General features: G+C 32.3%; 1 protein-coding gene across 4 annotated transcripts in view; it reads left to right on the top strand.

The window, feature by feature from the left end:
- VPS13A (vacuolar protein sorting 13 homolog A) overlaps positions 1 to 16,136 on the top strand; it is a 265,169-nt gene that overhangs the window by 227,538 nt on the left and 21,495 nt on the right. For 2 of the 4 annotated variants that reach the window (XR_014266082.1, XM_082470763.1), the window contains exons 62-68: positions 155 to 236; positions 1,077 to 1,190; positions 2,634 to 2,709; positions 2,796 to 2,959; positions 3,273 to 3,318; positions 3,428 to 3,551; positions 7,221 to 7,335. Coding sequence is in view for 3 of the 4 variants with exons in the window: in XM_082470763.1 (XP_082326889.1) it covers positions 155 to 236; positions 1,077 to 1,190; positions 2,634 to 2,709; positions 2,796 to 2,959; positions 3,273 to 3,318; positions 3,428 to 3,551; positions 7,221 to 7,335 (721 nt within the window). In the remaining variant the exon portion in view is untranslated. The other 2 variants (XM_082470764.1, XM_082470765.1) reach the window with 2 other exon arrangements.

Here is a 16,136-nt window from a genome sequence, read left to right as displayed (position 1 = left end):
GGAGTGGATTTTCTGACTGGTATGGGAAAATGTACTAAAAGGAATTTTTTTGGAGAAGAATTCTAAAGAAAATAAAACCATTCATTAATATTAAAAACATAATCTCCTTTTCTCTATATATTTATACATTTTTTTGTGTTTTTTTTTTTTTCAGGCTTGCATTTTTTGAACTCAACTATCAGTTCCATACAACATCTGAACTACAGTCTGAAGTAATAAGACACTATTCAAAACAGGTTTGTCTGAGATTATTTTACAGAGGGACAGAGTGATAAAATGGTGAAGCCATATGTCTATAGAGGTATAATGATTTGGCCAGGAAGGGAATAGCCGTTTCAAAATTTTCAAACATGGTTTTTCCCCTCAGGATTGTAGAAAGGAGTTGAGCCCAACCACCATTTCAGTTTTTTGCCTTTCTACTTGTAGCCTTTGACAGAAATCTTTCCTGGATCAGTGTGGACTAGATGTAAATCTTTAAATAATAATTAGCTAAGTAATTCACCTCACTTACTTAAAAAAATAGGTCAAGGGAAACTATTTATCAGTAAGTAACTGATAAACACAGGGTATTTTTAGTATAATTAAGTTGTTTAGTTAGGTAGATATATTATTTTAGTGGATTTTTGTCCACCTCTGAAGACTCCTGTATTTTGTGGTATAGTTTATAGAGCATTGAGATAGCTGTTGTATGGTGGACAGATCACTGAGCGTGACTTAAGAGGTCTGGGTTTGGATCCCAGTTTTGCTGTTTACCCACCATAGCTCTGGGCATCATTTGACCTGTATGTTTCTCTAGTCTGTAAAATGGTGGCAGTAATAATAACTGTCACACATAGTTGTAAAAGTATTTTGAATATTCTAAAACTTTATGTAAATAGGTCATATTATTTCTCATACTCTAACACCAAATTGCTTTTTAAAACTAAGACTACTGATGAATAAGGTGATATAGTTTAGGTTGAAATTAGTGGTGAGGGTGTTAGCCTGAAAAAAAACTGGATGTGTGTACTGAATATAAGGAAAAAAATATTAAGTCTGATAATCTGATTTGACTAATGTTTATATTTCATTTTTAGGCCATTAAGCAGATGTATGTACTCATTCTTGGACTTGATGTTTTGGGAAATCCCTTTGGCTTGATTAGAGAATTTTCTGAAGGTGTAGAAGCATTTTTTTATGAGCCTTACCAGGTAAAATAGTTAATCTTGTGTTGTGCAATATATCACACTAATACTTTTGAATAAATAGTGTATCCCATTAGCAGACACAAATTACCATATATAAAATAGATAAACAACAAGGTCCCTACTGTATAGCACAGGGAACTATATTCAATATCCTGTAATAAACCATAATGGAAAAGAATATGAAAAGTATATATATACATACATATACACACACTTGTGTATATATATGTATAACTGAATCACTTTGCTATACACCGGTAACTAAAACATTGTAAATCCACTATACTTCAATTAAAAATGATAATAATAATAATCACCCCAGTTGTTAACTTGAGTTGTAGTTGTGAATGGATTTTTGGAAACACAACAAAAGGACATTATTTTGAAGCAAACAATGGTAAGAGGTTTTTGAGAAGTCTTGGGAGAAATATTTACCTTTTCCTTCAGAATTTAAACTTAAGACTTTACTAAGAAATACCAAATTTTGAGTGTTCTGTTGGAATATTAAAGGTGGATAAAATTTGTACTATAGTAGAAGGAAGATTCCCATGGACACACAGTCTTGCTTTGCACAGTGGTGTGGGACAGTAAAAATAACCATGCAAGCTGACACTGTGTGAAACAATCTTAATAATCAATGGCAAAAATTATGATTGTTCTCTGTCCCTTAAAAATTTCTGTCAAAACATTCAAAACTCTCCTACTTTCACTTTTAAACATAGAAGATAATGAAAAATAAAGTAAAACTAGTATTTACTTTGTACACTGTAATCTAAAATATTAGAAATATTAAGAATTAAAGTGTTTTTATTTCTTTTTTTAAAAAGTATATAGAGTAGTTTGTGGTTACCTTCTCATCATATAACTTATAATCCGAGTAAGCATCTTTTGTACACTTTGGTGAATAGTCATATTCCTTTCTAAGTTTGGATCAACTTCCAACATTTTATCCTTTGTACTTTGAATGTCATGAAATATCTGAGAATTATGTTAATGTGAAGTTTTCTTCTGATGTCACTTTCTCTGGGACATGTTTATTCTTTTTGTCACTACTACTTTCCTTGTATATACCAAAAAAAAAATTTACCTTTAAAAGTAAGCATAGGGCTTCCCTGGTGGCGCAGTGGTTGAGAATCCGCCTGCCAGTGCAGAGGACACGGGTTCAAGCCCTGGTCTGGGAAGATCCCACGTGCCACAGAGCAGCTGGGCCCGTGAGCCACAACTACTGAGCCTGCGCATCTGGAGCCTGTGCTCCGCAACAAGAGAGTCCGCGATAGTGAGAGGCCCGCGCACCGCAATGAAGAGTGGCCCCCGCTCGCCGCAACTGGAGAAAGCCCTCGCACAGAAACGAAGACCCAACGCAGCCAAAGATTAATTAATTAATTAATTAATTTTTTTTTTTTAAAGTAAGCATAACTTTATTATTATTCTTTTTTGACCCTTTAGGGAGCCATCCAGGGTCCTGAAGAGTTTGTGGAAGGAATGGCACTGGGACTGAAAGCACTAGTTGGTGGAGCTGTTGGTAAGAAACAGAATGCCTACCAAGAATGATTATGCTAGAAAGTAATGATATGTTTTGTTTTACTAAAGGTATTACAATTTTGCTAGGTGGATTAGCTGGTGCTGCCTCCAAAATCACCAGTGCTATGGCTAAAGGGGTAGCAGCTATGACTATGGATGAAGACTACCAACAGAAGAGAAGAGAAGCCATGAACAAGCAACCAGCTGGTCTTAGAGAAGGCATCACTCGTGGAGGAAAAGGATTAGTTTCTGTAAGAAATTTCCCATGGTTGTGAATATTTTAGGAATATCTTTTAAAGCCACGATCTGTGAGTAAGGAAATAGACATAAAACTTTCATTCACTCAAATATTATTTGGATGTTGGTGGAGCAGTGGGTTGTGACATAATAAAAAATATGTCAGTAGCCTCCAGAAATATTCTGTTTAAATAAAATACTTAGGAAATATGTTAATTCTTATGGTATCTAGAAAGCAGATCTCTGCATTTCTTTTGTAAGCCAGACTTGGTTCTTCAAGGTATCATGTCAAAGTATTGTAAATTTTCAATTGTGCTTTTCCTCTAGGGTTTTGTAAGTGGCATAACAGGAATTGTTACAAAACCGATCAAAGGCAAGTATAGTGATTCCTTTGGGTGATATATATTACCAAGGCTTTCATAAATTGATTCCATTTTTGTTCCTAATCCAGTTGTCTAAAACTCTGTCTTTTTTCTTTCCAGGAGCTCAAAAAGAAGGAGCGGCTGGTTTCTTTAAAGGTGTTGGGAAAGGTTTAGTTGGAGCAGTGACAAGGCCAACTGGAGGCATCATAGACATGGCTAGCAGTACATTTCAGGGAATAAAAAGGTAAATTCTCTTTGATGTAAAATATGAGTAAAATGCTTAAACCAAGAGAAATGAGATAAATCTCTTTGGCTTGAGGCACTTAATTATGACCCTGCAATAATGGCAAGTTGCATATGATCTTCCTAATTGCTTTTGATACTTCTTAAATTGTTTGTATTGCATCATTTCAGCTTTGTAGAGTTCTACTTTATTTGTCATTCATTCCCAGCAGCCTTGGCAGGGAAGGTTTGGCAAGTTAAGCTTTTCACTTACCTTGATTGAAATACATTACAATAATGTAATGCTATACATCAGTTATAAAATTAGCAAATATAATATTCTGTCTCCTTTTTTGAGAAATAAAGAATGGCATTTTAGATTCCCGGTTCAAACTCAGCTTGTGTTCACCCCTTCCGTTATGGTCTTATTTTGTTATGAAACTATTACATCCTTTCCCTCTATTTCTCTTCACTTGTGCAAATAATTTTAAACATGTTCTCTTTTCCTCCAAATTAAATTTAGCATAAGACTAAAATTTAGTAGTTGTGTTTTTGTTACCTCTATTATAGAAATTTGTAACACATAAAACAATTGATTAAATTCATACGAATGAATTTAACTTAGAAACCTAACTTAGAAAATTGGTGGGTGGATATCTCCCTGACCTTTTTTCTTTTGTACTTTCTCTGGCTTTCTGCTCTATTGGAATAAGTATTGTCATTAAATTAGTTGCTCCTTTTAAGTCAGCATTTCATACTATGCCCATAATGGGGTGTTTCCAGTTTTAGTTTAGAGTTAAGGTTGGAAAAAAGGGTACAGTTTTTTCTACCTGTAACTTTAGTTTCACAAATATAATTATTGAGTCATAGTCATCAGAGAAGCTCAAAAGTCAATAAATCATAAGGAATTAACCATGACAATCAGACAAGAAAAGGAAATAAAAGGAAATCAAATTGGAAAAGAAGTAAAACTGTCACTGTTTGCAGATGACATGATACTATACATAGAAAATCCGAAAGCTGCTATCAGAAAACTACTAGAGCTCATCAGTGAATTGGTTAAAGTTGCAGGATACAAAGTTAATACACAGAAATCTCTTGCATTCCTATACACTAACAATGAAAGATCAGAAAGAGAAATCAAGGAAACAATCCCATTTGCCAATGCATCAAAAAGAATAAAATACCTAGGAATAAACCTACCTAAGGAGGCAAACGACCTGTACTCTGAAAACTACATGACACCGATGAAAGAAATCAAAGATGACACAAACAGATGGAAAGATATACCATGTTCTTGGACTGGAAGAATCAATATTGTCAAAATGACTATACTACCCAAGGCAATCTACAGATTCAGTGCAATCCCTCTAAAATCACTAATGGCATTTTTCACAGAATTAGAACAAAATATTTTACAATTTGTATGGGAACACAAAAGACCACAAGTAGCCAAAGCAATCCTGAGAAAGAAAAAAGGAGCTGGAGCAATCAGGCTCCCTGAGTTAAGTCTATACCACAAAGCTACGGTAATCAAAACGGTATGGTACTGGCACAAAAACAGAAATATAGATCAATGCAACAGTATAGAAAGTCCAGAGATAAACCCATGCACCTATGGTCACCCAGTCTATGACAAAGGAGGCAAGAATATACAATGGAGAAAAGACAGTCTCTTCAATAAGTGGTGCTGGGAAAACTGGACAGCTACAGGTAAACTAATGAAATTAGAACACTCCCTAACACCATACACAAAAGTAAACTCAAAATGGATTAAAGACCTAAATGTAAGGCCAGATACTATAAAACTCTAAGAGGAAAACATAGGCAGAACACTCTTTGACATAAACCTCAGCAAGATCTTTTTCGATCCACCTCCTAGAGTAATGAAAATAAAAATAAAAACAAAAATAAACAAATAATTAAACTTAAAAGCTTTTGCACAGCAAAAGAAACGGTAAACAAAAAGACAACCCTCAGAATGGGAGAAAATATTTGCAAATGAAGCAACCGACAAGGGATTAATTTTCAAAATATACAAACAGCTCATGCAGCTCAGTATCAAAAAAACAATGCAATCAAAAAATGGGCAGAAGACCTAAATAGACATTTCTCCAAAGAAGACATACAGATGGCTAAAAAACACATGAAAAGATTCTCAGCATCACTAATTATTAGAGAAATACAAATCAGAAAACTACAGTGAGGTATCACCTCACACTGGTCAGAATGGCCATCATTAAAAAGTCTACAAACAGTAAATGCCAGAGAGGGTGTGGAGAAAAGGGAACCCTCCAACACTGTTGGTGGGAATGTAAATTAGTATAGCCACTATGGAGAACAGTATGGAGGTTCCTTAAAAAAACTAAAAATAGAGCTACCATATGAAATAGCAATCCCACTCCTGGGCATTTATCTGGAGAAAACCATAATTTGAAAAGATACATGCACGCCAGTGTTCATTGCAGCACTATTTACAATAGCCAGGACATGGAAGCAATCTAAATGTCCATCAACAGATGAATGGATAAAGAAGATGTGGTACATATATACAAAGGAATATCACTTAGCCATAGAAGAAATAATGCCATTTGCAGCAACATGGGTGGACCTAGAGATTGTCATACTGAGTGAAGTAAGTCAGACAAAGACAAATATGATAGTGCTTATATGTGAAATCTAAAAAAATGGTACAAATGAACTTAGCTACAAAACAGAAATAGAGTTACAGATGTAGAAATCAAACTTACGGTTGCCCAGGGGCAACATGGGGGAGGGATAAATTGGGAAATTTGGATTAATGTATATACACTATTATATATAAAATAGATAATAATAAGGACCTAATGTATAGCACAGGGAACTCTACTCAATACTCTGTAATGGCCTGTATGGGAAAGGAATCTAAAAAAGAGTGGATATATGTATATGTATAACTGATTCACTTTGCTGTACACCTGAAACTAAAACAACATTGTAAATCAACTATACCCCAATAAAAATTCATTAAAAAAAATTAAATGTCCTTCTTTGTGTCCAATAGGAATTTTTTTTTTTAAAGTCTAATTTTTTTCTGATTTTTGTATAGCCATTCCAGCTCTCTTTTGGTTATTATTTACATGGTATATCTTTTTCCATCCTTTTACTTTCAACTTATCTGTGTCTTTGACTCTAAAATGAGCCTCTTTTGGACAGCATATAGTTGGATCACATTTTTTTATCCATTCTGCCAATTTCTGCTTTTAATTGGAGATTGATCCATATGTATGTGTCTGTACATATGGATACATTACATTTACCTTTAAAGTTGAGAATGAGAGAAGGATGCTTGCAATCCCCTCATGTATTTCGCATTGTGCTGGAGGAGCTAATAATGCAATATAGTAGGAAATAGGAAAAGCGAAAGAAATTAAAAGTCTTAAACCAGAAAAGAAAAAGCAGTACTCATACGCTGATTCTCTGATTATTATCTACAAAGAAAATCCAAGAGAATCTATAATCACACTTCTTTACAGTTCTACATTTGTCTAGAGAACTTATTATTATTTGTGTCAAAAGACAGAATTTAAAAAAGTGATGTAATAGTCTCATTTTATCCAAAAGAAGATCTTTTTTTTAGTAGTTTCATTTTAAAGTATACTTAGGAGTTTTTGAGTAGTTTTTAAAATCAAGTTATATGTTTTCCCTCTAGAGCTACAGAGACTTCTGATGAAGTGGAGAGTCTGCGACCCCCTAGGTTCTTTAATGAAGATGGAGTTATCAGACCTTACAGGTTGAGGGATGGTACTGGAAATCAAATGTTACAGGTGGGTGAAGAAATATCTTATGAATTAAGATTAATATAGTCAAGTCAGCTTTTTTTTAAAGTAGCTATATAATGCTTTAAATATATATTAGATTATTTGGGCTTTTATATGTTTTGCTTAATTCCATTTAAAGTTTCTTACATTTACTTAGGTTTTAAATGTACATTTATTTACTGTAAGATTTTTTTTTTTCTTTTTTACAGGCATCAAAAAGTTTGATATGAAAAGAGTTAATGCATGACTTTGCAAGTGAAAGCCAACAGTAGATTTTAGTCTTTAAATTTACAAACTACGTACAGCTGTTTCTGTATTTTGAATGCAAAGAAAAGCTTTTATATTGGTAACTTTTTGTATAGGATTTTTAGCACATCTGATCTTTTTATAGGATACTCTTAGTTCTGTACTGGATTTGCTAGATTTGTTGAAAGCCATTGTGCCTTATGTACCCTCACAGTTGATGGTACTTATTTACCCAGTTAGACCATTTCTATTTAGGGTGCTTCCTTCAAACCACTAACAGCTTTTATTACAGATATAATCCTCATGTCCAGTTAGGCATGGATAAGGAAAAAAATCATGACCACTGCTATTGTGAATTCTTGGGTTCTCCTGCTTTTCTTTTGAAGATGCTCAAATGGCCATGACCCTCTTCCCGCTTTATGCTTGTGTGGTCTATTTAAAACCCTGTGGAATTGATAAGCAATTTACATGAAAACCAACATCTTTTAGTAAGGAAAATTAGCTTTTAGAGCAATAGTCAGTTTGAAGATAGAATATTTTATCTGTTTATATAACTTATGCTTTGAAAGTTGGACTTTTTAAAATCTGGATTATGCTGTAGATAACATACACAATAGGATATACCAATTTAAAGTCGTTTCTGTGGTTTAGATGTGAAATACTAAATTAAATCATTTAATTGAAAACAAGGAGTCTTGAAAATATTCATAGTAATAATAAATTGTACAGACTTGAAAATACTCATAGTACAGACTTGAAATACTCATACAGACTTGAAAGTATTCATAGTACTTGATATCTTTATGTTCACAGTATATAATTTTGCATTAAATGTACTTCCATAAACTATAAGTATTGTGTTAATGTGTGATATTTAGTTAAGTGGTTTTACATTGTGTTTAAAATGTTTCTAAAGCATCAGTATAATTGCATATTGGGATAGAACTGGCAATCTACTGAGAGACTGTCTTCTAAATGGCAGGTTGACAAACTCTACAATGACAGTATATCATTCTTTGGAAATGTTGCAGAAGTCACCTATAGTTATACAATTGAAACATACATATCTACTCAGCACCTGCCTTCCCTTATTAGAACACAGTTAACATATTACTAATTCATTTTAATAAACTGAATAGTTATCAAATCACCTTTCACAAAACTAAAAATATTTCTTGAGAAACTATTTTATAAACTTAGTAGGAAGTAAGGATGAGTAGTGAGGAGAGTTTAGACATACATCCACATTATTAGAGAACAGATGATAAGAAAGCCATGACATACCAAAAGTTTTTCACAGCTGATAACTTGATTTCAGTAACAAGTAAATTTGTTCTACACTTTTTTCCATTGATTGTTTTCTAAAGCTCTAAAGTTTGGGATTTAAGATCATGACTATTGACTGTATTTTTAAACATGCCTGTTATTTTCATTAGGCCAGTTGTAGAATTAATTGCTAAAAGAGCTGTTTAAATGACTAAAATCTCACAATCCTTGTCAGCCATTACTTATTTTTCAGCAGGAGTATTAAACACAGTATTAGTCGGAATACCTATAGGAATTCACCAGATGCCTTAGGATGTTTGTGTTTGGCATTATTCTCTTACAGGTGTAAGAAGTGGGTTGTTGCTTTAGTGGTAATGGTGCTTTTTTTGAATCAAAACTTTACTATTAGCAAACACTCTTCATTATTTTTAAAAAATATACAAATACCAGTGCTGTGGCAAAGAAGTAGATGACATATAAGCAGTATTTCAAATCTCATCTGCCTAGATTTAATCTGATTTCATAATAATGCCCTTAGAAAATATTTAATACTTTCAAATGTTTGTCCTTTTGTTTTCTAATTTTCTAAAAAGGGTGCTCTGTGTTCACTAAATTATATATGCCTATATATGATAATTAAATATGAGATACACTCTTTTATTGTGTACCTTTCTATCTAGAAAGTGGCACATAATTATAGTGCTTCCTAGTAGTCCATTAAAGCTGCCTACTAGAGAAATAGAATAATTCTAACATAGTCGCAGAATAATTTACTGGTATCATCAAGCTGTTCTATACATTAAGTGTACCAACCAGTGGAGTTTAGTTAACTAGCCTATCAGGTTATGAAATATTATATCCATAATTACTGCCTCACTTAGAACTGAAGTCTTCTTCAAAATTATTGACTTCTTGAACATTTCATAATTTTACATGTTTTCCAAGCAATTTGCCATACTTAACTAACATTTGTGCTTCTTTTTTTCTTTACCATGCTTACAGAAAATTCAGGTCTACAGGGAGTGGATTATGACTCACAGTAGAAGTAGTGATGATGATAATGATGATGACGATGATTAGTCAGATCTGAAATGTTCAAATTCATATGTTCTTTGCCATTTTATTTGGAATGTTTCATTAACATGTTTTGTATGACTACTACCATAATGCCCATATGGAGTTAAAAGTACTTTTTCCTTTTAAATGTTTTTCTATGTACTTTGAAAAACAAAAATTTATGCATTATTTAAGCACGGAAAAATGTATTTTATAGCCAAAGTAGGGCATACCATATACTATAGCATTTGCTTTATGTGTTTTATAGCTTTGTAATAACAGTTTGTCTTTAAGATTTAAAGTTAGGCAATTTTTTTTTTAATGTTCACTAGTTTCATTTTAAATTATCTGTTTATTTGTTAGCAAAATGCTGTTTTTAATGTTCTCTGTAAATTTTCTGGGCTGTAATATAATGTAATTGAGTAATAAAAAAAAAAAGAGAAAGAATAGTAATAGCCAGTCAATATTTTATATTTATTTAGCATTTTAAAAGCATCTTTTGTCAAATTTCTTTTAATAATAATAAACTTATATAACTTGAAGCAATATGAATTTGTTGTTCTATTCCAAAATCATATAGGTTGAACTACTATTATAAGAAACATTCATGATTTGTCATAGAGGTTAGATAATGAAATAATATATAGTCTGAGAATGAAGAAAAATGTTCTTTGGTTCTTTTATTTCATTTTATTATGTACACGTTTTGTGAAACAGTGAACAAAGTTGGTTTTACAATCATTATATTTACTTATTAGCTTACATATCCATGTTCTATATCCTTATAATAAAATGTTATGAATTAATTCAGGACAGAAGAATTTTTATAGTAAGCATAATTATATGTATTTCTTCTAGATAATATTGGGAAAATGTTATCTATGTTCCTGAAAGATGTATAAGCAAATCTGTTTTATGTTTTGTATACTGAAGCCTTTTTTTATTTCAAACTTAGATGAAACTTTTTGTTCTATTTTTCTAGTATATCAGATGTACTTAAAAAAAAAAAAAACTCAAAAAAGTTAATGACTGTTAATAGTATGATGTTTAATCCCTTATGACTGCTCTGCATTTGGATCAACAAAGGAGCATTTACCTTAATTTATGTTAAGCATTTTGCTTATAATGAGCTTATATTAGACTGTAGTAGATAATTGCCTTAATTGTTCAGCTTTTGGTTTAATTTATTCAGCCAATGACTTGAATCTCTTCTAATTCTTAGGTTTATCAAGATTTTATCTCTATAAATCATTATTCTCTATTTCTTAGAAAATGACTATTTCAGATTTTTAGTATTGAGCTTACAAAAAAAGAAGCTAAAAAATTTTGCTCTTGAAATTTCTACCTGCCTAGCATTGATTCAAATTAAGTAGAAATCCAGGTTGTGTATGCTAGGACTAAGAAATATGTGAATGTCAAAGAATTTAATTACTGTTTTCATCAAAATATAGTATTCTTATCTTTTTGGAGTAAGTAAATAAATTAAAACAGTGACCATTAAAATAGTCACTACTGGTATCAGAGACAATTTGTCTTTGTCTTGCATCCACTGCTCTCTCACCCTTGGTCAAAATCAAACAAAGTCTGCTGCTTCTACTGGAAGCTGGAAAGAACATAGTCTGTTGTTATGTATTGTGTATGCCTGAGAGAGGAAGGGTTTGGTAATTTCTTCATTGACTTCTTGATTCCAACTATGCTAAGCATGCGGCCTTTCTAAAGGAGAAAATGCTAACTGCTTGTTTGCAAGAAATTTACTGAGTTCCCTGTGGTTGGTCTGTGACACTTAATTCTACGGTACAGATTTCACAAAGGTCCTTATGAATTTATCTGGGAAAAGTTCTGGATATTTTAGCAGTGCCTTACCATTTTAATGAAAAGAAAATTGGAGGTAGAATTACATTTATTTAAAATCTCTTAAACAGTAAAACGATTTAAAATAATATTCTAGTAACTAGTAAACTTTGTTCATGTGACCTTAGGGATTCATCCTTAAGTTTTTAGCCCTTAGAAGTGGCATACATTCTCTTAACAGTATAATTGGCCTTGTTCTTTCTGTTTCTGTTTTCCTGCCCCAGTGAAATAATCTTTTCAAGCTTCTCTGCTGACAGGTATTAATTATTTTTTCAGTTTAAAAAATGTATTTATTGTGTTAATTTTATTTGAGAAAAATTTAAGCCTGAGGATTGTTCTGTGTTTTCTTGATGGAGATATAGGACTTGGACAAAAATATCTTCTTATTCCTCATCAGATATATAGAAAATTAGTTCAATTTTGGGATTTTAAATGAGATGAACAGTTCTTTTGTTTGTTTATTAGTGGCTCTGTAATTAATTAGAACTTTAAAAATGGGAGTATCCATCTAATAAAGTCTTGTGAGAAAGCTGAGTTTGAAAGATTGACTATGTAATACCACACCTTTCCATATCCTTTAACTTTATTTATATTCCAAATTTCTATGTGGTCATTGCCTGTGTATAGAAAAAGGGATAAAGGGATGAAGTGTTCTTCTCTCTTCTTTTCTAAGGGAATTAATCACTCATTCTCTGTTTTCCTTTATGTCTACTTGACACTTGAATAACATAGTGAAAACTGGCAGGAAGAAGAGTTTATAAAAATCCTAAAATTGTGAACACCTATCACCATGGATAAATAATCTGTTTATAAGAGCCTATAAATGAAATTAATTGATGCTCACATTGGTATAGATATAACAAAGTAAATCCAGAGTAATATTACTGACTTTTGATATTCCTTATTGAAAAGGAAGTTGGAATAAATTTCAATTTGCTTCTGCTTTTAAAATAATCAGAATTTTATAAATTTTACCTTTTGAAATTATTCAAAACACATATCATTGATGCAGTGTTGAGTGTTGACTTTAAGGTCATGTTATGAAAATTAACAGATGGAGCCATTTTAGATCTGTGAGTAGGACATCAAAGTTCAACATGAAGTATGTGCTGCTGTATTTTACGTCCCAGGGTCATATACACTATAGAATGATGACTGCTGTGACAGCTACTATAGTAGTTTGTCTGATTTAAATCCCATGGTGAAATTTTGCATTATACTTTTCCTATAGTGATGGGAGGAGGACCAGAAACAACAATCCAACTGTTACTGAGTACTTTTCTACTGTATCTTCAAGCTACAGTTTTTTCTTTTATAGGTTTCCTTGCATATTTGTAATTTATTGTAGTAGTCCAAAATATTAAAGGTCCTATAGGGTCTAAATAAGATACACAAATTATTCATTTAAGTCAAATAATAATTATGATGGATATGTAAAAAGAATGTCAGTTTTATTTATTATCCTATCCCTACACCTTTGAAATAAATGGAGATCAGTTAAAAATGTTTAGATTGTTAATGTAATCTTTAATTTCAGTAGATGAATATTCAGATTTATGAAGTGCAGTGAGTACAAGCCATACTATACAAAACCTTACAGAAAGGCCTGAATCAAAGAAGAATGAAACACATGATTTCAAATAACACAAACCATGTTAGGGAGCTAATTAGAATAATTTATGATGGTCATATGTAGGAGTTTATGGCTTGGTTTGTTTTAATGTGGTAGACCCATTTTCATGTCTGTAATTATCTCTCAATCAGTATGATAAATTTATTTAACAATTATTTCATATCAACCAATATGTATATAGGAATAGTGTACCTCCAAATATCAGCTTTAAAATAAACATTTAATAATTTTGTAAAATTGGTTTTTAATGTAACCATCTTTATTGCATATACATATCCTACACAGTGAAATGGTAACAAAGATATCTACTAAATTTGCATTATGCTATTTCTTAGGGATCCTTAATTATTTGAGCATTCAAAATATAGTCATTGTGTTTTTATAAACAGATAATCAGGATAGTATATATAATTCTTAATTGGGAATGCTATGTTTTTTTTTTTTTTTTTTTTTTTTTTTTAAATTTTATTTATTTATTTATTTATGGCTGTGTTGGGTCTTCGTTTCTGTGCGAGGGCTCTCTCCAGTTGCGGCAAGTGGGGGCCACTCTTCATCATGGTGCGCAGGCCTCTCACCATCGCGGCCTCTCTTGTTGCGGAGCACAGGCTCCAGAAGCGCAGGCTCAGTAATTGTGGCTCACGGGCCCAGTTGCTCCGCGGCATGTGGGATCTTCCCAGACCAGGGCTCGAACCCGTGTCCCCTGCATTGGCAGGCAGATTCTCAACCACTGCGCCACCAGGGAAGCCCGGAATGCTATGTTTTTATACTGTAAATTATTATTTGTGAATAGTTTGTTAACTCTATTATGTCTACAAAGGTTTTTTGAATGTATTCAATGAAACCTGGAGTTTCTTTGAATTAAAAAATTTAGAGACTCGCACTCCATGGAAAAAGGTAAATCTCTCTTGCGAATCACTGGACTAACAATGATTCTCAATCTACAGTTTTAGTATTTTACAAAAGATGTGAAATTTTTAAAAACTTAAAGTAGATTATTTTCTACATTGTTAAAGTAATATATGCTCAGTAAAGAAAAATAGGAATAGAAAGGAAAAAATTTACCCTGTCTCCCCACCATTTATTGCAGTGTATTTCATTTTTAAATTTTTATTCATGTAATTATGATTCAAATATATAAATTTATGTTATATATTTTTTATTTTATTGTAAATTTTTATAAATAGAATTACTGTTAACTTCTAAAGATTAAAATTGTGACCCATTCGGTCCCCAATGTGGGAAACCTGGTCTTTACTTCTGGAATACGTTATCACCAGCAGGACCTTTCTATGTTTTTATAGTTGATGTAGAAGCTTTTTCTTTTTGATTGAACATATTTTTACCTTTTGACTCTGCCTTTAAAAAAAAAAATTTACCCCTTAAATAAATCTTCTCCTCTTAAAATTCATTTGTGTATGTGCATGTATGTATAATCTTTGTGGGTTTCATTGTGTACAGATATTGACAGCTGGGTTGTCCCGTAGGGGTAGTATTTCTCAACCATTTCAGACATTTAAAAATTTTATCTGTGTTTTCTTTGACTCTCTTACATCTCTTACAAAGATATCATAGATGCCACTATATAAGTTGTAGAAGGGAGGCTGTTTTCGTTTGTTGTGTATTTCTTTTCTTTCAGAAATTACAGATGTTTATAATTAGCTTCAAATACTGCCTTAATAGCAATTGGAAGATAACTACCTTCAGCTGATGTGGTCTTTCCCTTTACCTCCGGAGGAGAATTACAACTGATCTGGGAAAAAACGGGCTTATCATAGGCAGTCAGATCACCAGAGTAGTGCTGAACATTCTTCCTGGCTTCATCTGAAATTTTGAGTAAGTGGACAAGAACTAGGAGATAAAGGCCCATTGGATTTCACTCTTCAATTTTAACTCTTCCTCTCCAGAAGCATACTTCTGAATGGGATGAGAAAACTGAAGAGAGCCAAATTCTGTTATCAAAGCAAATTAGAGTCAGCATCTCAGATAAAGCAGATGCTATGAAAAGATTACCTGTCCAATTTGGATACAATTCTCATACCTCATTTATTAGCTTACTAGAACTCCCTTGGAGAGTCTTTGGCACATCATTTTTGAAAGCAAGTACTTTTGAACATTTAGTAGTAAGTCCCACTAACTTTATTTTGGGCCAATGGACTAACCCCACTTAGAACCTTCCAGAATTACATAAAAATAACTGTGTGAATAAGACCTTGAAATTGTATCTTTTTCTGGAGGTGATGATTCCACTTAGGGGAGGTTCCAGTTTTCTCTTTGTCAAAAAAGTGTACAATGAATTTTTAAATTATTTTTTAATCCAGTAACTGAAATGAGACTAATTTGATTACTAAATCTTTTTCAAAACTTTGTCATCATTTCATCCCATAAATTTATAAATATATTATGGAAGGATAAATATTAAAGTAGCACATTTAACTTTAAAAGAAATAAAAATGTTAAGCTCAGATAGGTTCAACTTGAGTCTTACTTTCTGCTTACCGAGGATGTGCAAATAGAGCTAAAAATCTGCAGTAAGTTTTAGTTTAAAATCTCTTTAGTCTTTATTTAGCTAAAGGTGCTAAATTGTAACCTGGGATTCAACCCATGACTTCTCTACTGATACATGAGAGCCCTACCTTACAATGTTCCTTGGTTACTTTCAACAGCATATAGATTCTCAACATAACTTGAGCTTAGTAAAGTTCATTCATATTTTTTTTTAGTTTGTGCTCTAACAATAATATTGTTAGAAGACTTT

The sequence above is a fragment of the Balaenoptera physalus genome (assembly GCF_965194825.1).
Source record: "Balaenoptera physalus genome assembly, chromosome: 7".
In the NCBI taxonomy this organism is placed as follows: Eukaryota; Metazoa; Chordata; class Mammalia; order Artiodactyla; family Balaenopteridae; genus Balaenoptera; species Balaenoptera physalus.
Note: the sequence above shows the minus strand (reverse complement) of the source record. Positions and strands in the feature narration are given on the sequence as shown.